The sequence below is a fragment of the Carex rostrata genome, chromosome 1, assembly GCF_964058835.1.
Source record: "Carex rostrata chromosome 1, lpCarRost1.2, whole genome shotgun sequence".
NCBI lineage: Eukaryota > Viridiplantae > Streptophyta > Magnoliopsida > Poales > Cyperaceae > Carex > Carex rostrata.
The window spans coordinates 2641734-2658634 of record NC_135918.1 but is presented as its reverse complement, the minus strand read 5'-3'; the positions used below and the strand labels follow the sequence as shown (position 1 = coordinate 2658634).

The 16901-nt window shown below is 34.9% G+C and overlaps 2 protein-coding genes across 5 annotated transcripts; one reads left to right on the top strand and one right to left on the bottom strand.

Moving 5' to 3' along the window:
• The first annotated feature begins 2993 nt into the window (after positions 1-2993).
• Positions 2994-12867, top strand: LOC144551848 (uncharacterized). 4 transcript variants are annotated; one of them, XM_078299947.1, is made up of 16 exons: positions 2994-3357; positions 3898-4006; positions 4444-4551; positions 5397-5774; positions 6277-6531; positions 6843-6989; positions 7248-7326; positions 7736-8007; positions 8539-8657; positions 9266-9392; positions 10061-10132; positions 10442-10571; positions 11031-11145; positions 11648-11838; positions 11960-12072; positions 12542-12867. In XM_078299947.1, exons 1-16 carry the CDS (start codon positions 3059-3061, stop codon positions 12809-12811), a joined length of 2784 nt encoding a protein of 927 aa, XP_078156073.1. In that variant the 5' UTR covers positions 2994-3058; the 3' UTR covers positions 12812-12867. The 4 variants fall into 4 exon arrangements, 3 of the variants coding, with proteins under 3 accessions (XP_078156073.1, XP_078156079.1, XP_078156083.1); XR_013510889.1 differs by lacking the exon at positions 11648-11838 and having other exon boundaries at positions 2995-3357; XM_078299953.1 differs by lacking the exons at positions 11648-11838; positions 11960-12072; positions 12542-12867 and adding an exon at positions 11266-11617 and having other exon boundaries at positions 2995-3357.
• A 931-nt stretch (positions 12868-13798) lies between these two features.
• LHCB5 (light harvesting complex of photosystem II 5) lies at positions 13799-16633 on the bottom strand. The gene is made up of 5 exons (XM_078299960.1): positions 16239-16633; positions 15571-15621; positions 15362-15482; positions 15057-15191; positions 13799-14825 (listed from the first exon to the last, which is right to left on the bottom strand). Exons 1-5 carry the CDS (start codon positions 16490-16492, stop codon positions 14565-14567), a joined length of 822 nt encoding a protein of 273 aa, XP_078156086.1. The 5' UTR covers positions 16493-16633; the 3' UTR covers positions 13799-14564.
• Positions 16634-16901: the final 268 nt, after the last annotated feature.

Genomic DNA, 16901 nt, shown 5'->3' with positions numbered 1-16901 from the left:
GGACTGGAGTGCTTTTGATGAAATTTTGGAAGTTTGGCAATTGATGAAGGAAAATAAGTTGTTTAATTGTGTTCATGTTCAAAGAAGCCAAAATGATATGGCGGATAACTTAGCGAAAAATGGGAGGATTTATGGATGGGATTATGTGGGACACACCTTTCCTTGTTTTAAACTTTAAGATATTTGAAATAGAAGGGTAGATATCAGGTTTAGATAAAAACAATTATGAATTTCCTGATGTAATTGTAACTGCGCCTACGGGCTTTTGATATAAAAAAAAAAAAAAAAAAAAAAAAAGGGGGATAAACGCGTGGATATCAAGTCTCTCCTCACGTGGCATTGTCAGAATTATTTGCCGAAATTTTTATTAATAGGAAATATAATAAAAAAATATCCAGATTAGAGAACACTTTTGATTTTTTTCGAGATATAGGGAAAACGTTTTAATTTATCACGGCCAAGATTAGCACTAATTACCGCACTTAAAAAAAAAAATAAAAAAAAATAAAAAAAAAAATTTCATGGCCGTGATTGATAATCACGGCCAGCATATATGCCATATTAAATGGACAAACTCAGATCTCATTCTACACGGTCAAACTCAGATCTCATTCTACACGGTCAGATATTGCACTGGATTTGAATTCTGGCCGTGATTATCAATCACGGCCAGGAACTCTTTTTTTTTTTTTTTTTTTTTAATAAGTGCGGTAATTAGTGTTAATCCTGGCCGTGATAAGCCATAACGGCCAGAGGCCGTGATAAATCAAAACGTTTTCCCTATATCTCGAAAAAAATCAAAAGTGTTCTCTAATCTGGATATTTTTTTAATATATTTCCTATTAATAAAAATTTCGGGAATTATTTGAGTGGATATTAAGATCTTCTGTGGCTACGAATTACATAAATTTTGTATAACAATTTAAATTTGAGTGGTTTTTTTATGCTTCCTGGTTATATACTTGTACCGAATCATTTCCAAATTATACCCGAATTATATCCGAATTACGAATTTTTGACCTCGCCGAACCGAACCCGAACTATTCATTTGTCACTGTGCTTCCAAGTAGCCATTTCGGCAAATTCTCTTTCCTGTCCTACATTTTTCAACAAATCTCTCTTCTGCCTCTTCCATTGTTATACTACTTTTGGCAAAAAAAAAAAATATTAAATAAATAATTGTGACTTCGCAATGCGTGTTCAACAGATAGCAATTATTATATAAGTCTTTATATAGACAATTATGAATTAGTAAAATTACTTATATGCAAGTTTAAACCCGGACGCTTCAAATTTAAAAGCAAAACAATTAATTTCAGTATAAACATATATATGACTGTCCAAGTTGAAAGCACCGAACAATTTTAAGTTTAAGCACCTGACAATTTTGAGTGTAGACACATGATTGCAAATTGAAACATCATATAAATTAATTTTAAATAAAGTTGGCCATGCAAGTTTAAACAGTGGATAGTTAAAGTTTTTTTCACAACCGAAATTTTTTTAGTTGTGACTAAAAATAATTCAAAATTAAACAACTACCAATCAAATTTTAAAATTGAGTTTTTAATTTTTACCATCTACGCTAGTCCAATTCGCGCACCAACTTAGATCGGTGCGTTAACCAGACTAGCGCATCAAACTTTTTTGAAGTTTCTTGCAATAAAACAAAACACAACAAAATAAAATTATGTTTGAAGTTTAGTTGCAAGTTATTTCTTACAATAACAATGTTATTGTTAGTATTAGACTACTTGTTCCTAATTGGTAATTTATATATTTTCATAATTATTTTTTCTAATTTTAAATGCTTGTGATGACCTATTCATTAAGTTTTTACTTGTTTTAATTCTTAAATTTTATATTAAGAACAATAGTATATAATTTAATTCTAATTTATATAGTTATTTAAACTACACTACAAGCTTAAGTATATTCCTTTTCAATTACTTCTAAAAGTATCACGAACAAAGTTAGGACATGATGTGCTCACCAAGAGGGGTTGGTGAACATAACTCCAAAAGTTTATCAGATTACTTTCAAACAACGAATCCAAACCGTTGAAATCCATCTACTTTATGAGTCATGCATGTACATGCAAAATTTTGAAAGTTTTGAATTCATTTAGTACAAGGTAAAGCGGTCAAAAAATGTTGAAAAATAAATACACTTATAAAATAACTTATAAAAGGTTCATTGTTTTGACTACTTGACTTTATACTAAATAAATTCAAAACTTCTAAAAAATTTCATTGTTTTGATCACTCATTAAGTAGATAAATTTCAACGGTTTAAATTTGTCGTGTGAATGCAATTCGATAGATTTTTGGAGTTATGTTCACCAATCCCTCTTGCGCATCACACCCTAATTTTGCTCAAGTATCACACATCACTTTTAAATATTATAGATTCTCACACGGCACCCTCAAAAGGATTTCATATATATACCTCAAAAACTTTGAAATTGCATATTTTCTCCTTTAAATTTCATAATATCATATTTACTCTTCTAAAATTCAAAACTCACGAATTGTACTCATCTTATTCTCTTTTCTATTAAAATTCATTTTAATTTTAATCTTCATTAAAAAAAATAGTATCATGTTTCAGAAAAATGTCAGTCTTTTAATTTGTCGATTTCCGATGATAATGAGTCGTTTCTCTACTTCTTATGCATACACAAACATATACTTAAATGTCATTGTGTTAGCGTCAAAAGTAGAGAAATGACCATTTGTTTCGTAAATCGTCCAATTAAAAGACTGACATTTTTATAAAACATGATACTAGTTTTTTTTAATGAAGAATAAATTGAAATTTCATATATTTAAAATGAGATTTAATAGAAAAGACATTAAAATGAGTCAATTTGTAAAGTTTAGAAGGGTAAGTACAGTATTATGAATTTTAGAGAGGAAATACTTCATTTCGAAGTTTCTTAGGGTTATACATGAAATTCCCCCAATTTTCTAGCATATCAAACGAGCCCCTATTTCTCGCTGTCTTAATTCCTGGGAACAATAGAACCTGCCTAGCGCTGGAACCCGTTTCAGTAGAGATGGAAGTGGAAGTGGAAGCGGCACCGACGGAGGAGCAAGAAGAGAGAGAAGAGAAAGGAGAGCACGAAGGAGAAAACGGAGAGGAAGGAGATGAAAAGGAAGCGGAGGATGACGAGGAAGAGGGGGAGGGTGAGGAGAGATGCGAATTGAAGTTTGGGGACGGAACTGATCCGATAGACCTGGTCCAGGGTGCCCATGACGGGGTCGAGCTGTACCACCGCTTCGAGCGGCTTGAATACGAGGCTCTCGCAGAGCGCAAACGCAAGGCTCTTCAAGACCAGCATCAGTTCCCTGATCGGTATGTAAAATAAAGAGTTGTTACATATTGTATTAGTTCACTCGGTGTTAGTGAAAAGTGAGGGTACCTTTGTTGTTTCCTTCTCATTTGGATTTCTTTTGTTTTGCATTATTACCAACTCCTGGCCTGACCAATGAGCTATAGTTACTTAATTCTAGAGTGCTTCTCTAGAAAATTGGTATATGCAAAGCCAAGAGAAGCTAAGACACCAGTACACTAATTCAAGGAAAATTGAAATCACGCGAACAAAAAACAACAAAACTTAAACAAAAGGATTCAGGTTAGGGTACTAAGAACTGAAACCTAGCTATTGTATGACTGTGCCAGTAAGGCAGTAACCTGGGATGAGCCCCCCCCCCCCCCCAAACTCCGAATCTGGATTTTCTAGTACTCCTGATGGCAATCCTATCAATATTTGGAAATAATAATGCTTCTAGGTCATGCAAACAGTTAATGAACTCCTGTGATGAGTTTTTATCAGCATATTCAAGTGCTTTACTAGTGTTTGCTAATTGGTGGTTTGTATGCTTATTTTGGCAGGGAAGGGCCTTCAAAAAAGCCAAGGCAAGATGAATTTCTTGGGGCAACCATGGAGGAGATTGAAGAAATGATGAACTTTGGTTTTCGTAGAAGACGGTCCCGCGGTTCAGTATGATAATATTATTTTTTTCTTTGTTTTTGTATATAAATGGTCCCTGATGTGTCATCCATTTCCCTTTTTGTTCCCTTAAAAAATCAAATTTATACTCTTCTGGCCCGACCATCTTGCTTCAGTCAAAATGATTAACTCGGATCCCACATGTGCACTTGGAATTTATCCATGTTTTCACTACAAAAAAATGTAAGAGGTTGAAATATAAGATAGAATAAGTATTTAAGAACCAAAATAGGAACTCCAAGCAATGAAGACCAAATCCAAGATAGAATAAGTATTTAAGAACCAAAATAGAAACTCCAAGCAATAAAGACCAAAATGAAAATTGGATTTGTGCTTTGGTATCTTACACACCTTGCCAAATGCTTTATAATACTCAAGTTCATTTATACATATTCTAACTGTTGCAATTTTATTTCTTGGGTTATCAGTGTGGGAAGAAGGGTAGAAGGAAGGGTTCAAGAAAAAAATTAAAGCCTGAAGTAAGTCGAAAAATTGGCGATGCTACTCTTCACTATGCATCGGGAAAGTATAAAGAGGTTTGGATTTCAAGCATTCTTTGAATACAATATCTCTACTAGTTCTTTTTTACCATGTACTCTAATGTACGGGGGGCTATAGTAAACTAATTGCTGTAATTAGTCAAATACGGAGTATAATCAATTCCATGTGTTGGCAATCAAAAGCTCTTTTGTTTTAACTGGGTATCTTGCCATATGGAAGATAAACCTTAACCCCTCTCTCCGGGATAAAGAGGAGAAACAACTAATAGGAGGGTGCTTTTGGTGCCCCGTCTTGACCACAATTTCATTTACATTAATAATTCGAATTTTAATTTTCAAACAATAAATGTGAACTGTGATCTTGTTTTATTTTAAAGTAATGCATCATGTCAAAATTCTAGAATTTTGGATTCGTGTTGTACAAGATTACAAGTTGGAAAAGGTACAGTGCAAATTAATTACAATTAACCATTGAATTTTTTGATTTCTTGATATTTTACAAAGAGAAATCAAGTTTTTGTGATCTTTGAGATGAATGCATTATTTTGGAAGTAAACAAAGATTTATGATTCACTTGCCTTGTTGGAATTTAGATTTAGATTTATTAATATTGAAAGAGCTATGGTCATAATGAGGCACCTAAAAACAGTGGTAGATAGACAATGGTGATTAGTCGTAAGCTGTTTTTCACAAAAAGAGTTTATAGATATATGAATTTTGATAAGCCTTTTATATGCACATTATCTATTACCGCTTTCATTTCAAGGTGCATATGACCTAGAAATTTCAAGTTTTTGTTATATTTTACTTGTCTTAAATTGTCAACCACTAATGTTGTAAATAAAGTTAAAAGTTAATTTTATTAATATATGCCAATTCAGGCTTTACCTCTATTACATGAAGTGGTAAGGCTAGCACCAAATGTCTCAGATGGGTACTATCTGCTTGGGCTGATACATGACTCCCTGGGCGACCGTAAGAAGGCCTTCAACTTCCACATGATTGCAGCCTTCTTCTCCCGTAAGGATGCCTCTCTCTGGAAAAAACTCGTTGCCTGGTCGATTGAGATGGGAGATGTGGCACTGGTGAAACACTGTCTTTCCAAGGCAATAATTGCTGACCCTGATGATGTTGGATTGAAGTTTGATGGGGCATTGCTGTATTTCAAGGCTGGGGAGTTTCTGAAGGCTGCTGAGCTGTATGAGCAGATACTTGGAGTGAGTCCTGAAAATATAGAGGCCCGTAAAATGGCAGCAAAGGTAACTATTGATGGCTGCATTATTTTTTCACTTCTGAATTCAATAGGCAAAATCTTATTGTTTATGCAGCAAGCACTGTGCTGCTCTTTTAGATATTTGCAAAATCACCTACTGTTTGGTAAGCGTAGTTAGATGGGAAGATATACATGTTTGGCAACTTCTTCAAATTTTAAATCCAAATTAAACGTAAATGAATGAAAAAAAAAAAAAAACTGATGTTGGTGTAGGATCCCAAGTTCATAGGCTAGTCATTAAGAGATTTGTTTAATGTAGACAACATCATGGGGATGCTATATGTTGCCTGACTTAACATTGGTTTCAACTCTTGGCAAGTATTGGTGGTGCTATTTGGAAATAATAATGTTGGAAATGCTGAGTTTAATATGCAAAAAGGAAAAAGAAAGCATCAATTTCCTTTGTTGCCATAAATCCCTCTCTTACTCTCTCTCTCTCTCCCCCCCAACCCTCCATGTCTTGACTAACTATCTTTGGACTAATGCAGATGTACAGAAAATGTGGCCGAACTGAAAAAGGAATCCAAATTCTCGAGGATCACATCAATGCTGACAAGCAGAAATCTGATCTGAGTGTGATTGACCTCCTAATAACCCTGTACATGTCAGATAATGCACACAGTAAGGCACTTAAACAGATTGAGAAATATCTTGCTACTCTCGAATCAGAGAAGCTTCCGTTTCATCTAGAAGCGAAGGGCACTATGTGCCGTGCTCATCTTGGTGATATGGGTCATGCTGAGGTTATTTTTAGGATAGTTTATTTTGAGTAATTATATAGTCAAAACAAAAATGCCATGAACATGAGGAACAACACTTGTAGACTAGACAAATTAAAAAGGAACCATTTATATTTTTGCTGGAAAGATAAATATACAGTGTCTAGTTGTATCCCCATGGAAAACAAAATATTAAACATATTACTGTTGTTTTAAAGCCTGGAAGATATCAATTACAAACTAATAAAAAGGGATAAAAGGAAGAAAAGTACCAATAAGTATGGTTATGCACGTGACATCATTTCTCAATATATACTTTGCTTTTAATTTCTTAGGTTTTCCTACAGCATGTACCATCGGAGGCTACTAAAGAAACCATAGACGTGGTAGCTGAAGTAGCTGATTCATTCTTTGAAATGGGAAAGTATGATTGTGCCCTCAAGTTTTACTTCAAATTGGAATGCATTACTGATGATCCTGACGTAAGATTGTATACTACATTTTTGCTTGGAATTTATTTTCTAATCCAGACTAGGGATATTATGATAGTACCCAGGATACCTACCAGTACATGCTGAGACAGGAGGGAACAGCTATTGCTAGTTATTTACTGATATTTCCATAACTCCAGAATGAACAGAAAGAAGCCAAAAGATATCAGTAATCACAGTAATCACTTTAAGAATGTACTATTTTCAGTACTCTCGCTATTATTTTTAGTTAAAAATAAATATGTGCAGGGTGACTTGTATAAGAAAATTGCCCAGTGTTACATATCTTTGAAGGAAAGAAGTAAAGCCATTCCTTTCTTTTATAAAGGTTTTCCTCTTTGCATTCCTTATCTTTTTTCTTCCCATCTTAAAATGAAAACTGCAATAGGTTCAATTTCTTTCTAATGTTTTGTAACTTGTTGAGAAATTCGGATGTAATACAAAAGAATACTTAGCGAGTATAATATAACCTTATTCAAATGAATAACTTTGTTGTCTATACACCTATACTTTAAATCCAATGTACACGTAATACCTACAACGGTTTTGCAAACAGCCTCGATCATAACTCATAACAGCTAAAGCTCGTATAATATTACTCTCTCTCTCTCTCTCTCTCTCTCTCTCTTATTGACTTTGAGAGTATCTGATAGTTGTTTAATCTTCTTTTTCTTCTTCTTTTTTCCTTTCTTTTTTTATCTACTTGGTTTGATATGTATTTCCTGCCATTTTTCCAGCATTGAATAAAATGGAGGAAAATGTTGAAATTCGGCTGACTCTAGCCTGCATCCTCTTAGAAGAAGGGAAGGAAGACGAAACAATTTTTTTGCTTTCACCCCTGTCAAACTCAGAGAATTTAAATTCACAATCAAAATCTTGGTGGCTTAATGGTCAAATAAAGATACAGCTTGCAAGAATCTACCATAGCAAAGGAATGTTGGAAAGCTTTGCAAACACAATATTTTCTTCAGTTAGAGATACACTTATCATTGAATCAATCAATCAGAAGGTACAAATTTTGGCTGAACCTTATGTTAACAAACCTTGGAATGAAGTCCATACCATAGAATAACGAGTAATGCTCCCATTTCATTAAGTCATACTATTGTTTGATCTTTAATGGAATTGTACTACATACTGAGTAATATATTTTATTATTTTGTGTATGAAATGATGAGAATGACCTTTACTACAATGCTTGGTATAGTGCATTGATATATTTCAAGGGACTTGAGTGTTCAATAGCCTTCGTCATATTTTTGAAGTGCAAAGCAAAGGCACTAAAGACAATTATGAGTAGAGATGTACTTTTTAGTTTCCAATAAAGTTTGGTATATGTTTGCAATAACTTTTTCTTACCAAAATTTGCTGAATGTTCAAGTTCAATTAAAGCCCATATGCAATAAAAAGCTGTCAACAAATTTCAGAATAATCCAAAAAAGCGTGAGTATGCTAATCTGTATGCAATGGTCTTGCTTGTAAGATGCTATGATGCTGATGTCCACTTTATTGCTTCACTAATGGTTCCATGGTTTAACAGGTCCGGCCAACGAAAAAGGTGCCTAAGCATGTCTTACTTGAAAGAACAAAGGTGTTACCTGAACAAGAACCTGACAGTGTTTTTCATGGATTCAGACCTCTTGCTACTACTCCTGAGTTGTGAGTACTTTTTCCTTTTTCAGTTTTTAGGAGAGCACGATTTTTTCTGTAAGCTTGCATCTGAAGAGCAAAGTTGTTAGCTTAACAAGAACCTGGCAGTGTTCGGTTATTTTATTTTCACTAGACTTTCTAAAAGAGCTAATAGTTGTTTTGGATTGAACTTACTAGGTAATTTTTGTCATTTGCATAACAAAATCTCTGTATAAATCTCTAAACAAATGGAATTTTATTTCCTCTTCAAGCTTTCAGACTTACAACTTGTGTTCTTTTATACAGGGGCGGATTAAGGCTTAGCCACCCCTATGATTTTAAAATTTTAATTATACGTATAGGAATTTAATTGAATTTTATCTTTTAAAAACTTTTTATATAGTCTAGTCACCCTCAATAAATAACATATGTTTAGTTGTAGTCTAGTGGTTATTTATGGTTGAGAGGTCTTGAGTTCAAATCTCACTCACTACAATTGTACATTTTAATTTTCAGCCAACCCTATCAAAATTTTCTAGTTCCGCCCTGCTTTTATATACAAGTTATTTTTAATGAAAGATTGGACTATTTCCTAGTTTCATGAGAAATAATAGATTTCTTCTTTTTTGCTAGTATAGGCATAAGGCTAATAGAGCAAAGAGAGTACTACAGAAAAGAGCAGATTTAAAAGAACAAAAAAAGGTAGCTGCTATAGCGTCTGGATTGGAGTGGCATAGCGATGATTCTGACGAAGAAGAGCCCCAGGTAAGGGCTCCTTTCTCAAAATTTGACACATAATTAACTGTTACAGTTCTCATTTTATGTACACAATTATTATAATATTTTACAAAGCATGGTATTCTCTTAGTTCGTTTTCTGCTGTTATTAGATTGGGTTCAAATTGGATATATTTTGGCAGTCGTACAATTTTCATATTTATATTATATATAAAAAAGGCACTTCAATACTGACAATCAGGTTGAATGGAAAATATATCTTCTTTTTAATATTTGAGATTCTGGTCCCCCAACTCAAACGACCCCCCTTTCCCCTAAGCACAAACTTGACTAAACTCAAGCTAAATAAGCTGGCACAACCTTTGATATTAAGCAAGTTGACCAAGTTAATAAAAGGCTAACATCAAATCATTCTTTTCATTTTTCTTGGTAACTTTTGCTTTATTTCGTGCATAATATGTGCAACTAACCCAGAAAAGAATTGGGTCTAAATTTGCAAATCAGTTGATATTGGATGTAGCTTCTTCTTAAAAAAAAAACCTCTCAGTTCAGACCTTGAATTGAAAAAACAAAAATTGGTTTGCTTATGTAATACTGGTAGCTGTAACAATGGACATATTATATGTCAAGCAATGAATGCTTGTATTCCTACTATTCAGTTTGCATTTGTCTTACCTATTTTTCTTTGCATTTTAGAGAAGAGAAAAGCAAGAGCCTCCATTACCAGGATTCCTTCAGAAACAAGAGAACCATCAACTGTTAGTGGATGTATGTGTGTTTCTGTATGACCTTTATGATGTAATTTGTGAAATCAAGGATACTTTTCTCGAGGATATGAAAAAATGTTAGTTTCTCAACCTAGTTGTACCAGCATTGGTTACATGGAAATGTTCATGTTTTAACTTGAACAGTATTTGGTTCAGTTCCTACCTCATAATGGTGTCCGTTGTTAACCGTTGAAAAGTTATCCTTGGCACTTGTAATCAAATTTTTAATATTTTCCTTTTTAAGCGTATTGCAGAATGTTGATAATGTTTGAGAATAACTTTTGCATTTTAAAATGTTTCAATGCAAAAGCTTTGCAAGGCATTGGCATCCTTGCATAGATACTGGGAGGCATTGGAGATCATTAACAAAACCCTGAAAGTGGCACATGATGATATCTTCTCAAGTCAAAGGAAGGAGGAGCTTAGATCTTTGGGTGCACGTAAGTCTATTTCTATCGTCTAATATCAAATGTGTCCCTGTAAATCTATTTCCCTGCCAAAATTGAGAAAGAGGGCTGCAACTCAACTTATTAAGTCGATGAAATATATATGGGTGCTTATAAAGCAGAAAGAATTTCAGATGTTCATCACCTCTAATTTTGTTTCAGAAGCTACCAAAGTATTTTCTTCATACTTGTTCTTGTATTTTGGGGAAAAAGTTTAGCTAAAAGGCACCCTGACAGCTTTTGGAAAAATGTGGAAGTGAAGCCCATAGAGGATTTGTCTTGTTATAGATATTCATCTGCCTAACATTTTCTGTATTTTGTCGCCAGAGGACTTGTTAACTTTTGTTTTGTAGGGGTTACAAAGTGAAGCTGCAATTTGCAACAAAAGTGTTGGTAAACTAAAAAATGTAATATTCTTCCCACCGTTTTCTTTTTTTGCAACTCTGTATACAGAAATAGCATATGGTATGACTGATCCAAAGCATGGTTTTGACTATGTAAAGTACATAGCGCAACAACACCCCTATAGCAATGCTGCTTGGAACTGCTACTACAAAGTTGTTTCAAGGTGACAATTCAAACACCCTTTTTTGTTTTATTCAGCTCTTAGGGTGAAAACTACGTATAATGCTTTTACCTCTCTCTCCCACTTAGTCCAAATTTTCCAGAACTACCTATAATGCTTTAGGTCCTATCCTACATAAATGAGGATGAAAAGAGGACTCAGCTATTTTCAAAGAAATCAGGATAGAGGGGTGCAGTGGAATATTTTTCATGGGAGTTTTATTCAGCACGAGGGTGAAAGCCCTTAAATCACCCCCAGTGGGTCGCATTGGATTTCAAACCTGCGTCTCCCACATGGAGAGCAATGCTTAAGACCGACTGTGCTAGGTATGGTTGTTGATTAGAAGGGTTTTGTTAGATATGTGTGTTTTGCAGATGAGTAATATCAATTTTTCATGGCATATGAATAATTCCTGAATGAGTTATGGACCTGGTGGTGGATATGCTGGCAGGGTTCTATTAATCTGATATCTTCTTTGCTTTGCTTTTATTTTTCTATTTGTCAGATTAGAGGACCGATATTCAAGGCACAATAAGTTCATACGGTATATGAGGAATATAAGGAATGATTGCATACAACCTATTATAATTAGTGGTCACCAATTTAATTCTCTTAGCCAGCATCAAGCGGCCACTGCTGACTATTTGGAGGCATATAAAATTCAACCTGATAACCCACTTATTAACCTTTGTGTTGGTAATTATATAAACTTTTAACTATTATTGTTGTACTAAAAAGAGTATTTTCAGAATGTTGACAGAACTTCTAATTATAAAGAGTAATAATCTTAATTTTTTTTTTTGTTGCAACATTATAGGTACATCTTTAATTAACTTAGCTCTTGGTTTTCGGCTTAAGAATAAGCATCATTGCATTCTCCAAGGATTTGCCTTCCTTTACAAGTATTTACGTCTTTGTGGTAACAGCCAGGTATCATGTTAACATAGAATTTTTACAGTGACAGTTACTTTTATCATTTTGGTCCTTTGGAGATGTTGTTGGCAGCAAATTCCAGGGCAAAACTTCTAGTGCTGCTATACCTTTTTCTTTAGCGCATGTTTTACATTGTAGCATATGTGTGTGTCTGTGTGTATACTCATACACACATCGATCTAGTATATATTTTTTTTCAAATTGGGCATATTTTGGCAATTTATATCTTGTGGTCACCAGCAGCCTTTCTCGTACTTTATTATTAGTTAGCATTTTGTTAGTACAAACTCTCTTGCTCTTGCATTGTGCAAAAATGCAATGTAAACCCAATGTGAGATTATTGAATAACTAGGTAACTATGTGCACTGCGGTACAAATTATACATCTGAGACGATAAGTCTTAGTGCTGTTTAGAAAATAATTCATGGGGTAAAGGGAAAAATTGTAATTCTGCCAATTCTTACAGGAAGCGTTTTACAACATAGCTAGGGCATACCACCATGTTGGATTGGTCACACTTGCTGCTTCCTACTATGAAAAGGTTTTGGCAATGACGGAAAAAGATGAACCAGTCCCTAAGCTTCCTTATGAAAAAACACTGCCAGATCAGCAAGATGCCAAGTCAAATTATTGTGACCTACGCCGAGAGGCAGCTTATAATTTACATTTGATATACAAAAAGAGTGGTGCAGTAGATCTTGCTAGACAAATATTGAAAAATCATTGTACTGTTTAGAGATAATTTATCTTTAGTTCTATTAACTTTATTAATGATAAAGATTATGTTTCGTTTTCTGGTTATGTAAATATATATTTGAAAGGGTATCAAACTAGAGTACCAGTGTCTACTAGGTACGTTTGGGTGGTGTGAGAATAGTCTTGTTCTCAGAATAGCAAGCTATTCTGAATGTATGTCAATCCAAACAACTTTTGAGCTATTCAGAATAGCTTTGAATAGCGTTGTTCTGTTAACACAGCTGAGAGTTGGAAGAATTTGAAGAATTTAGGTTAGCGAATATTGGTTAAAAAATAGCTTTCTCATCCTTATTTTATTCATTTCCTCAACTGCTCCTCTCTCTCCAAAAAGTTCATGAAAAAAACGCAACAGCTCCTCTCTCTCCAAAAAAATTATTTCTCCATAGATTTTATGAGCTTAGCAGTATCACTGGTTTTGCAAAAAATCACAAGTCGAAGTTGAAAGTCAGAAGTCTTGCGTTTTTCACGACCTAAAGCATTAACAGAGTGTTTTTTGGTGCTCTATATCTTTTCTCTCTTTCTTGACAGTCACAATTACATTCTTCAGAGAGAGAAGGATATGGTTTATATAAAAATCAATGTACATTTTCATAACGGGTCGGATTTTGAATTCAAATTTCTCATAACAGACGTACCATTTATCCAAACATACCGAAAGTTTAACCTGGTCTTGGTTGGGGCTTATGAAGAACAAAAGGTGCGACCCTAAAAAGCGTTAACATGCATAATTTTAGCTGAGGTTCATTGTTTCTTTGTACGAGTATAGCTGACACACCTTCCTAGATGGAGGTTATATATGTTATATTTTCGAGGACTAGCTGTTCAGGCATGGCATTGCTGCTCCAATGGGTTCTTTTGTAATACCATATACTTCTTAGTGTTTATTTTGACATCTCATTGCTTAACCACCACACGAGCTATCAGATTTAGAGAGAAAATTGCCACAAACCAAAAAGAGAGAATCATCTGCTTAAAAGCGTGATCAATTTGAGACGGTGACATCAAGTCATCAACAAAAACCTTGAGTAGTTCAATGGCAAGTTATTACAACTAGGGGTGAGTAAATTGTTTATTAACTCGTGACTCGCTCATAACTCACTTATTAACAACTCGCTTAAACTTGCTCATTAACTTAATGAGTAATGAGTGGAGCATAAGCATACCCCAACTCGCTTATAACTCCCTCATTAAGAATTTGCCACATCCAATCCCAAATAAATCAATGAATCAAGTTTTTGCCGCATTAAATTAAGTTTCGCCGCCTCATTAAATCCCTGCCTAATTTCACTTAATATTTTGGATAAATGATACGTCAAAATCACAAAAACCTAAAAACCAGCAGACTAATCACCAAAACCTAAAAACCAGCAGACTAATCACCAAAACCTAAAAACCTAAAGTACTCAATATGTATCAAAACATTCTTTTTTTTTTGAGAAACTTTGAGAGCTTCTGTCTCTATGCTTCTACAGGTTTAATGTAAAAAAAAGTTAAATGGATTATGATAATTTATTAAATTATGTAACTCATAACTCGTGACTCACTCATTAAAAATTCAGTAATAACTCGCTCATTATCAACTCGTCCATTTATCAACTCGCTTAAATTCGCTCATTATCTTAATGAGTTGAGCATGAGCATACTTCAACTCGCTCAGTAATCAACCTAGACTTACAACCAGCAATGAATATCTCTCTTAACTTTACATGGGTACAATCCAAAGCGGATCAAATTTACAGGGTAGGTACCCTCTCAACTGTGCCAGAGATGACGGTGAGAAGGTTGTTGCCAAAGGGGTCGCTCAAGTGCTTTGAAAGATTCTCTACTGGGCCCTCGCCAGTGACGTAAGCTTGAATAAAGAAGCCGAGCATAGCAAACATGGCCAATCTGCCATTCTTGATTTCCTTCACCTTTAAAAGTGCAGCCTGGTCGGGGTCATTAGCGAGACCAAGTGGGTCAAATGGACCTCCTGGGTGGAGATTGTCTTCCAAGTCCTGTAAGAATGAAATATGTTGATTAGTTGTTTGCTTCTCTTAAATTTTTCAGTTTCTAAATTTGAGTAGCTATGCTTTTGCAACAATTACATCAAACACATCATATTTCTCCTATTCCGCAAATGTTGGTACTGAGATCATTTTGATTTTGTCATTATTTTGTGGCCATTGTCAATGACTAATGATACTAATAACAGTGATTCAGCAATTCACATATTATTGGTCACTTACTAGTCCATTGATAATTCTGTAGTACTCAGCTCCACCAACAAGCACAACTTCAGCAGCTATAGCGACGATAAGGTTAATCGGGATGCTGTTTCCAAAGTAGTTCAAGGTGTTCCCATCAAGGAGAAGTGCACCAGTCTGAAGCAAATGACAGTGAGTTAAAACAAAATGCTAAACAGAGTCATATATTACAAAGGCCCTTTGTTTACTGTATGCATCTTGCAGCTATGAAGTATTTACTGTGCAATTATTCATGAGAAAATGTTTTGTTTACTACTTGTGCTGGTAATTTGAAGGTCGATCCGTACCTTGAACCAGACAGCCTCAGGACCACAGTTGGCGCCATATTTGTTGAATGCTTCGGGGATGATGAACCCAGCAGCACCGAGCATGGCCCACCTTGCATGAATGAGTTCATATGCCTGGTATCTGAAATTCAAATTGGATGAATATTCAGTCAAAAAGGGACAAATTTAATTTCTACCCAGATTTAATTGACACAGGTAGTTGAACACACTTGGCAAAGTTTTCAGGCTTCTTGCTTAGACCAAAGGGGTCATACCCGTAGCTGCACAAAAATGAAAAAAATAATTAGGATTCAATTATTATATCCTCAGAAGTTTATTTTTCTATTTGTAAAGTTTTATCAAAGATCAACTAGCTTTATAAATGTTAATATCAAAGATCAACTAGCTTGATGGTTCTTTTTTTTTTTTTTGAAAAAACAAAACAAAATATCGTTCCAGCTTTGTGGGGAAAGTACCCCATAATTTAATTATGGTTCTACAATTTCTATTTTTACATGATTATGGTTTTACGGTGATGTGGTTTAAGCGACATCCGGTCATTAGCATTTCAAGCTGGTTACCAGTACAATTTTTTTACAGAGTTTAGTGACATCAGATTATATGATTACTAGTTATTATATTTTTTTTGATAAAAGGCTTTGTAAAGCCCGTTTCATTAAAGAAACTTCAAACTGGATACAAAACACAAGTTCAATACTAGTTATTATATGGCAAGTAGCTAAGTAGGTACTTATGCTAACTTGGATTTTTGACATTAAATTTTAATTTTTACAATCCACTACTACGCAATACATACTGAACCAAGAAGCTGATATGAACTACAAACAACAAAATCTCAATTCTCAATAATAAGGGAAAAAGGAAACTGTGAACTTACTCTCCGGGAACCTCTCCGTTGAGGTACTCGGGCACTTCAGAGCGATCCAAGAGACCTTCCGGCAAATAGATCTTTCTGTCAGGACCGTACCATTTGGCCAACTCCTCATCTATCGGGGAAACAGCTGCTGCCTTTGACTTGGGTGGAGCTGCTGACTTCTTTGAGAAAAGTGCATAGACTTTCAATGCACTCAACCTGCTCCCGGCTGATCGGCCAAGCGAGGCAGGTGCGGTTGCAGCAGCAATAGATGCCATGTCAAATAAAATGAATGGCCAAGTGAAGGAGGTTTAGATTCGAGGAAGAGTGAGAGGTTGTGTGCCAGGGGTCAGAGAATCTATGTTAAATGGCTGGAAGTATGAAATGGTGGATGTGGTGGGCCCAGGTGGGATTTGGGTTAGTGGAATGTGATTGGCTAAGGGTTCAGGTGGGTAATCTGTTTGGGGAATATGGTTGGTTTGCATTGATAGCGTGGCAGATCATGGATGCTGATGTGGCACCATATGTGGTCTGTGGTGGGAGGATGGTCGGATAGAGATGTGGGAGCTTGTAGAGACCACGAGACAACGGAATGAATTCGGAGTCATAGGTATCGACTTGGGGTGAATTTTTGGAGGCCACTACCCACTACTACTAGAACTAAATGAAAAAAAACTAGGGAAGCTT

Bases quoted from the DNA above. Each gene is read 5' to 3' on its own strand.
- LOC144551848 (XM_078299947.1), top strand. From the start codon at position 3,059: ATGGAAGTGGAAGTGGAAGCGGCACCGACGGAGGAGCAAGAAGAGAGA. The intron at 5,775-6,276 runs GTAACTATTGAT...GGACTAATGCAG, and splicing joins CCCGTAAAATGGCAGCAAAG to ATGTACAGAAAATGTGGCCG. The intron at 10,572-11,030 runs GTAAGTCTATTT...CTCTGTATACAG, and splicing joins GCTTAGATCTTTGGGTGCAC to AAATAGCATATGGTATGACT.
- LHCB5 (XM_078299960.1), bottom strand. From the start codon at position 16,492: ATGGCATCTATTGCTGCTGCAACCGCACCTGCCTCGCTTGGCCGATCA. The intron at 15,483-15,570 runs GTGTGTTCAACT...TTTGAATTTCAG, and splicing joins AAGCCTGAAAACTTTGCCAA to ATACCAGGCATATGAACTCA. The intron at 14,826-15,056 runs GTAAGTGACCAA...TCATTCTTACAG, and splicing joins ACAGAATTATCAATGGACTA to GACTTGGAAGACAATCTCCA.